Below are 9,021 nucleotides of genomic sequence, written 5' to 3' on the forward strand. Positions count from 1 at the left end.
ACTTTTTATTTTAGTTTGATAGTTAGTTTAATATAAATATTTAATACCTATATAATTATTCACCTATAAAGAGGGTTTGGGATGATTACTTTTCAGCAAACTCCCCATAATATCAGCCCAACTAGATCCATGACGAGTCTGAGCAGAGACTAGAGAGTACGATTTAGGAACTTCGGTGTACGGTTTGAATAGGGTTTCCTTTAGATTTAATACTTCTCGTCTCAAGGTACAAAATGAAAGTTCAAATATAGTATTTGCAAGAGAGATGATGCAATGAACCTTTCTAAGGATTCAAATCTTTTACGACGAAGGTATACAATACGATTTTGAAAGCCTGGGGCCAACTTGAATAGATATTAGTTGCAGCCAAAGGAGATAAATAAATTCCCCCCCCTGTGATTCCATAGAAATATGAAACAGACAGGGGGACCAGACAGTTAGAATTGTCTTATTTGTTAATGTGTATTCATTTAATTACACAAAATTGTCTTAAACAATCGTAATTTGGTATTTAGTTAATTAAAATTGTTTACATTTTGTTAAACAACTTTTCGTGTTTTGATATTTCCCAATTTGGGTAAATTTGAACAAATTGATATTACACAAACCCACGAATTTATTGAATTGAAAAATCTCAGTCTTTTTTTTAACAGAAACCACCAAAGTCTTTTTGTTCACATCCTCAGAGTTGTATATATTCTTTTCTAATTAAAAGCTACAATTAAAAAGTGTATACAATTGAACCTACAAAGGAAACACCATTTCAAAGGCATCTTTAAGGTAAAGTAAAGCGTCATTTTTTTGCAACAATTTTACACTACCCTATTGCAATAATCCCCTTTTCCTTTTTTCTTATAATAATTGGTTACATTTACAACCACATTGCTTCTTTCTTCTTCATTACCATAAAGAATAGAAGAAAACGAGAGAGACATTTATATGCTGTTTATGATACTATAGAAGAAGAAGAATACGAAAAGACATTACTTACACCAAAAGCGACTTATATAACTTCAAGAGAAGAGGATACAACTGAGGCAAGAAGAATTCATTGAAAAAAAAGTTAACCTCAGCGATTACACCTTGCAACTCACACAGACAGAAAGATAATAAAGGAATTAATATGATAACGCTTGATTTAAATCAACATAATCCAAATGATACAATTCCAGCCGATGTATCCATCAGGCTAAATGAAGTGATTAAACACATTTTCAAATCTAAAAAATGTACAGTATTAACAGGTGCTGGTATTTCATGTAATGCCGGTATACCTGATTTTAGATCTTCAAATGGATTATATAACTTAGTTAAATCGAAACATCCAAGGACTGTTGTTAAGGGGAAAGATTTATTTGATATTAGTTTATTTCGTGATGAAATTAGTTTATCTATATTTTGTACATTTATGGAATCATTATATAAATCAAGTTTAAAAGCAAGACCAACTGAAACTCATAAATTTATTAAAATATTAAAGGATAAGAATAAATTATTAAGATGTTATACTCAAAATATTGATTCATTAGAAAAATCAATTAATTTAAATCTAGGGATTAATTTACAAGAATTTGATAATTCAAAGAAATTTAATGAAATTTGGAAATCTCTTGATGTTGTTCAATTACATGGTAATTTACATAAATTAAGTTGTACTCATTGTTTTAGTAATTTTGATTGGAATAAAGATTATCAAATATTATTATCTCAAGGGATAAATCCTCAATGTTCAAATTGTTATGCAAAATATGAAGAACGATTATATTCTGGGAAAAGAATAACCGGGAATATTGGAATGTTAAGACCTGATATTGTATTATATGGAGAACATCATCCACAATCAGAGATATTATCACAAGGATTAAATGTTGATTTAAGATCAAGACCTGATTTATTGATTATAATGGGTACTTCATTAAAAGTTGATGGGGTTAAGAAATTAGTTAAATCATTAAGTCAATCTATTCATGATAAGAATGGGAAAGTTATATTTATAAATAAAACTAGTCTTTCTAAACAATGGGATAATTATATTGATTATGAAATTTTATGTGATTGTGATGATTTTATTCACATTTTGAAAAAAGAGATTCCCGATTTGTTTTTGACTCAAGAACAATTAGATTCAAAGAAATTAAAGAATAATCAAATACTGGGGGAGGATATTAAAGAGGAGAAGAAGATTGGAGTTAAACAAGAAAAGATAATTAAATCGGAAATAACAATAAAACAAGAAATAATTAAACAAGAAGTAAAAGAAGAAGAGGGTAGAATAATATTAACCCCACCAACTACTCCATTAAAGAAAAGAATAAGGCCGTCGAACCCTCCTACATTGAAAAGACAACAACAACAATCTGGTAATAAGAAAATTAAAACTGAATCTAGACTAGCAACACCAACATCTTCATTTAATGAGGATGAGGATGTGGATGATGATAAACCATTAAAAGATTTAACTGATTCTCGATTAAACCGAGGAACAGGAAGAATGAATATGAATATGAAAAAAGAGATGAGAAATAGATCTGTAATTGTAATTGATTGATTGTGTTATGATAACACTATTCTTGTTGTTCTTCTATGTATAATATTTAAGTATTAGTAAATAATGATAAAGAGAGACCCCTTATTAAAAAAGGAAAGCTGTTAAAAGTTAAATTGTTTGCTAATGTAGTTTTAAACTTTCTTTGTGGAGGAATTCAAATGAAAAATGGTGAGATGCATTTTTTTCGCTTGCTTTTTGTCTTCTCTATTTGTATACAAATTATCACATGACGTTTTTATTTTATTCTTTATTACCTTGGGGTAAAAAGAGGATACAGAAGAAGACATTAATAACTTTACATATATATAAACAGTTAGATAATTGTATAAGAGATTAGTTTGTTAATTATTATTTGTTCTATAATAACTAATAAAGAAATAGTTATCTTAGAACAAATTGTCATCATTAATTAATAATTATAAAAACATTTTATATCAATTAACCAATAAACGAAGAAGATTTGATTTTGCATTAATTGTAACTTATACAATTTATTTGTGTTTAATCATTTTTCAAACTTTTCTTCATTATTTAATTATTGGGTTTAAATCAACTGGAATTATGGATTCTGTATCAAATTTAATTGGGAATTTATTATCAATTGAAGATACTGCCAAAGAAGATAATGATAGATCCAAATTAAGAAAAGCTGCTAAAAGACATATATCAATTGATTTGGAGAATTTCACATCATTTTGGAAACGTGATGCAACACAGGAAAGCAATAATCCAATTCCTTCAAATAATGGATTAAACACAAATAATACTCCTGGTGGATCTGGTTCTGCAGCTGGGTCAAATGATACATTAACACTGGGAGGTGAGCCTACAAGTACAATCATGTCAAATACTTCTTCATACTCCACATATCTAGGAACAGCGGCAGCAGCTGCTGCTTCCACATCATCATCACAATTCCTATCTGACAAATTAATGGAAAAAGTATTATCAATAATGGGATCAAATGAAACCATGGATGAACATGAATCAAAAATCTTATCATATCGAGCAGAAGCTCTGAAACTGAGACCAGGATTAAGTCTTGCCATCATGCAAAAACATTCAAATATGTTACATCAACGAAACTCGGGAACTTATATTTTAATAAATTCAATAATTGATTTTTTGAATTGGACAAATCCATATTTTACCATGGGGATATTATTAATTATAACTCATGTAATATTAAAACCTTATTTAATTACTATTGTTCCGATTGTTAATGTATTGGGAAATATTATGATTCCGCATTATTTGGTTATATATCCTCCTGATTCGACGTTTTATCATCAATATTTTGAACAAAACCCCTTGCCGGCGAAGGTTAGGGTTAATAAATATAAGATCCCCAAACCGATTCCGGTACTTTCACAAGAATTCGTGATGAATTTGACGGATACGCAAAATTTTATGGAATTTTATATAAAATGTTGGGATTATATGGTTTGGTTAACTAAAGATTATTTATATTTTAAGGATGAAAAAGTTAGTTCGGCAATATTTATCTCATTGATAAGTTTGATGGTTTCGAGTTTATATTTGGTGCCCTTGGGGGTGGATTATTTATTGAAACATTTTATTATTGTTAAATTATGGGGGATTATTAATATTTGGTTGTTTGTTGTTATGAATCATCCATTGATTAAAGGTCAATTATTGGAATGGTTTTATAGTGAACATACAAGATTAAATTTCCAAAATTATGCCAATAGGATTGAAGAGAAATTAACTCAATCATTAGTAGATGATCAACAAGATCAGAAAACTATGGACTTGTATAAATTATTTCATCAAGATTTAGAAGAAACTAATAACAACAGTACTCAAGATGTTGAAATGTTTGGATATCCTACCACGGTTGAGATTTATGAATTACAAAAATTAGATCGTAGAACTAAGATATGGAGATTAGTGGGGTTTACACCGAATTTTTATACCACGAATACTGCAACTAGAAGATTTAATCTGGCGATTATATCTCAATTAGAAATGAATAATGAAACAATTGATGATTTTTATGATGATTATTATAATAATAACGATGATGAGACCAATAATCAATATTCAGAATTACCATTCAAAAGACTACCCAAAAAGGAATCATTATCAGAAATTAAACCACCCAAGAATTATACATTTGTCCCAGGAAGTAAATGGAAATTAGATTATGAAACTAATAAATGGGTTGAAGAAAACTTGATTAAAGATTTGGTTATAATTGATGATGATGAAAAATGGGCTTATGATGCAATACCTGCAATGTTTGATAATGAAGATGGGACTAATTCTGATGTGAATGATTATATACCTAGACAATATTATAGGAGAAGAAGATGGATAAGAGATATCATAAGAGAATCTAATAATAATAATAATAAAAGACATTAGCNTTTATTCTATGTATAGTTAATATATAATCTATAAAAAGGGTTATTTGAGGAATTCCATTAAATCTAATGAATTCAATTTTGATTCTTGTAATTTCTGTTTCTTCTTCAGTTCTAATAAATTTGATAAATTTAATTGTTTAGATCGTTTCTTTGCTCGATCTTTTGATTTCTTATTCCCACCACTACCAGCACCAGCTTCTGGACTGACTCGATTACTATTCTTTTCAACCGACCATTCCGCCTTAAATTCCTCCTTTACCTCTTCCACTACCGTCTCTGTTGGTTTTTCTGTAGACCCCTGAATTATCGAATCATCATATTCTATCCCTCGACATCGTAAACATCTATATCGTAACCGTCTCCCTTTTTTCTTATATATTATTCTAATCGACACATTTATCCCGGGAATTCGAATCATTCCACACGCGGGACAGAATTTATGTGATAGTATTGGTGGGAGATTGATTGATTTTTGGGTTAGGTGAGATTCAAATCGGATGGAGTAGAGTTTGTTTAAGGGTGAGGTTGGGGTGGTGTGGGTGAGGTCGTAGAGATGAAGGGAGGTAATTTGGGCGGGTGTTAGTGATGATGATGACTGTTTGTTTGACATTGTGTTGGGATGTGGGTGGTGAGATAAGATAATGGTGATTATGGTGTTTCGAGATTAATATTTTTTGAAGATGAGCATCTCCCCGGGGATGATAATTACGCACGGGGCGACGTAATTATTGGAACTGTGGGATTTTTTATTGTAACATTACTATAGAGTAACATTGGTTAAGTTATATTATTGTATGATGGAGCTATTTCAAACAAAGAATACTAGAGAGAAGAGATAAAGGTAAGAATGGTTATTTTTTAACAAGGAAACTTGGTTGTGTGGTTACAATGTTTTCTAATGATTCTGATATGGTAAAAAAAAAATGGTTGCAAAAAACGACTAAAACCTACGCAGCCATTGGAAATAAGACGAGGGGCAAAACCATTGAACTGACCTAGATGTGATCAATTTAATTTAGAGTAACATTAAATGAATTCAAAATGAATAGTATCTGTTCTTATTTAAACGGTTTCTTCTCTGTTTTTGATTTGTAGTGGTTGCAATTTTCTCAGTGGTAGAATTGGGGCCAGACTATTACAAAGATACTACAAGACTACTATACAACCTATAAATCGTGTGATATGTCAATGACTGTTTAGAAGCAAGTTACATATGTAAAAATGTTAAAGTATTCATATGTTAAGGGTTGTTTAAAAGGTGGAAGAGAAATAGTTGGGGTTGCTGGTCCGAAAGTATGAGTATGTGAATGTGATACCGATATGTCCGTATCGCATTTAACCATAAAGAGGGGGGATAGGATTCGATGTTAGATTGAAGGAGAAGTGGTATGATTTTTTATTTCTAGATGTTAAACCACTTATTAAAACTATAGATAGAGATTGATATGAAACTAGCTAATTAAGATTGTGATGATATTGGATTATTTTCACTCCGATCGGCTTTTTAGATAAATGTGGTGGTTATATAAATAAATGTAGCAAAAAAAAAAAAAGGAGTAGAGAGTACCGAGTTTTTTTTTTCTTCTTAACCAGATGAATCCAATAAGAAATAAGATTAATACAAATATAATACTTAGACTGTGATTGGCGTATTTTAACCAATGAATGACATATCTTCTCTTAACAATTAACAATAAAACATAACACAAATATCATATAAGAAGAAGAGTATTACTGAGAGTTTATGTGTAAATTTAAATTAATTAGTGTAGATATTTGGGGGGGTTGCAAAAAAAAAAAAAAATGTGAGATCTATACTTCTTCTTTGTTTTTTTTTTCTTATGATTTGACCGAAAATCGGTTACTCTGTGTAAGTCAATAGCCAATGATAGTTTGTTAAATATTGATTACTTAATATAAAATGGTTGCAATTTAAATTTAAATAAATAATTAAATTCGCAATCGGAATTAAATATCTATTTGTTACTAACCAATAGATTATTATAAGAATAATATTACTAAGATTATATAACACAATAACAGGGGAGATACTCACTCCGGTCTTATGATTATTATTTTAATTATAGTTTTTACTTTGTAGTGGCCTTACGCCTCACTCTATCTATCTATGTTTCTCTTTATACACACTTCTCTTGTGATATTATTAAAGTGTTTAAATCCACACTTCGGATATATCGAATATATTTATTCACCTTTTATTCGTTTCCTTTAATATTATTTATATAATTACTTATTTCTTCTTATTCTTTCTTACTTATTCTTAATTCTTATTGATTTTACATTCTTGTGTATTTACTTTACTACAAAACATAAAATACTTAATCAAGTATCTGTATTTACATTTAAGTTTTTTTTCTATTGATCTAAACAAATTTATTTATTTTCCCGCCCATACAATCACCTATACCTTTTATACTTCCCAATGATAATGTCATTACATCTGAAGAATAGACTACGTCTAATAATACCATCTACAACTACTACTAGTAGTAGTAATGGTAATGATAAAGATAAACCAATAACTAAAGTATTAAAATCATGTGTTAGATGTAGACAACATAAAACTAAATGTGATGCTTTAATTACCAATCCATTACCTTGTTCACATTGTGCTAAAAAGAATATTAATTGTACTTTAGATGTTATAACAAAACATCCTAATAGAATTAATATTAATAAACATATTGATTTAATTGAAAAATTAACTAATGAAGTTGAAGATTTAACTTATGTTTTAGATAAATTAATTGATCGTAAAACTAATATGATTCAATTATTATTAGAGAGAGGTAAGGCTATGCAACAGATAGTACCACCACCCCGAGAACCATCACCTAAATTAATCAAGAAACAAGTTAAAGCTATTCCACAAGTATCAACTATTCAATCAGTTATACAATCACCTGAAGATATTCCATCTCCTGAAATATTACTATCACCATTTGATCAACAACACCCATCTACAAGTAACAAAGATTCATCAAAATTTATATTATCATGTAATAAATCAATTAAACCAATAATATTAACTCATAAACAAATTCATCGATTAATTACCAATTATGAATCTAATTTTAATAAATATTTACCAATATTCCCAGAAGAATTCTTTACCAGTTTAGATTTGGTCCAATTTCATCAAGAAAATGAATTATTATTTTGGTGTATTATAATGACTTCATGTTTAAATAATCCTCCAATACCAAATAATAAACCTTATGAAATTTATCAAACTTTAGCTGAACATATTAAAACTTTAGTCGTACATAAATTATGGTTAACTACTCCAAGATCTTTGTATGTTATATGTGCTTTGTTGATATTAACTACTTGGCCAATACCCAATCATAATTCTAAAATTGCTGATAATTTATCGGTGAAATTCATATCTACCATGAAAACCCTTTCATTACAATTTGGTTTACATAAATTAGAATTTATTGATGAATTTAGTCATAAAACAAAACTAAACATTTCTAATGAAGTTAATCTAAATGATTTAATTCGGGAACGGATTTATAAATTCATAAATATAAATTCCAATTATTGGTTAATTAATCTTGGACTCGCTAATAACAATTATAATGGATTTACCACTCAAGATTATATTATAAATAAATCATCAAATTTAGATATTTTAAATCCCGAAATTGGTGAATTTGATCATTATATAAATTCAATGTTAAAAATATCAATGATTCAATCAAAATTAAATGAAAATATGAATCAATTAATTGGTGATACCAATGAATCTATCCTTCTCCTCCCCAATCAATTAAATACTTCGAAATTAATTAATTTTAATATGTTTGAAATTATTTTAAATGATGTTGAATCAATGTTATTATGGCATGATCAGGTTTATTTATCTGATTTAATTCGAATATCGATTGAATATTCAAAATTACAATTATTTGTTTATTGTTTATCACAATCGGATATTAGTTTGATTGAATATAAGAAATATATAAGTAAGATTGTCAATACCAGTTTTAAAATATTAAGCATTGTTCGATTATTGTATATCGGAGCGCGTATCGGAATAGTAATATGCCGTACCTT

At 28.6% G+C, this 9,021-nt stretch overlaps 4 protein-coding genes across 4 annotated transcripts; 3 read left to right on the forward strand and 1 right to left on the reverse strand. All coding sequences in view use genetic code 12, as the record gives it.

The window, feature by feature from the left end:
• Window positions 1-1,123: 1,123 nt before the first annotated feature.
• Window positions 1,124-2,548, forward strand: HST3 (NAD-dependent histone deacetylase; the record flags this gene model as incomplete). Its single annotated transcript, XM_049410244.1, has 1 exon — window positions 1,124-2,548. One exon carries the CDS (start codon window positions 1,124-1,126, stop codon window positions 2,546-2,548), a length of 1,425 nt encoding a protein of 474 aa, XP_049260614.1.
• Window positions 2,549-3,109: 561 nt separating this feature from the next.
• Window positions 3,110-4,936, forward strand: J8A68_006107 (uncharacterized protein; the record flags this gene model as incomplete). Its single annotated transcript, XM_049410245.1, has 1 exon — window positions 3,110-4,936. The coding sequence occupies one exon, from the start codon at window positions 3,110-3,112 to the stop codon at window positions 4,934-4,936; it is 1,827 nt and encodes a 608-aa protein (XP_049260615.1).
• Window positions 4,937-4,978: 42 nt separating this feature from the next.
• SNM1 (Snm1p) lies at window positions 4,979-5,712 on the reverse strand (the record flags this gene model as incomplete). Its single annotated transcript, XM_049410246.1, has 2 exons — window positions 4,979-5,259; window positions 5,652-5,712. The coding sequence occupies 2 exons, from the start codon at window positions 5,710-5,712 to the stop codon at window positions 4,979-4,981; spliced, it is 342 nt and encodes a 113-aa protein (XP_049260616.1).
• A 1,669-nt stretch (window positions 5,713-7,381) lies between these two features.
• Window positions 7,382-8,930, forward strand: SEF2 (Sef2p; the record flags this gene model as incomplete). The annotated part of the gene is made up of 1 exon (XM_049410247.1): window positions 7,382-8,930. A coding segment is annotated over one exon (1,549 nt), but the record flags the coding sequence as incomplete, so codon positions are not given.
• Between the last annotated feature and the right edge of the window lie 91 nt (window positions 8,931-9,021).

The sequence above is a fragment of the Hemisphaericaspora subhashii genome (genome assembly GCF_019202705.1).
Source record: "Hemisphaericaspora subhashii strain CBS 10753 chromosome Unknown scaffold214, whole genome shotgun sequence".
Classification (NCBI taxonomy): Eukaryota; Fungi; Ascomycota; class Pichiomycetes; order Serinales; family Debaryomycetaceae; genus Hemisphaericaspora; species Hemisphaericaspora subhashii.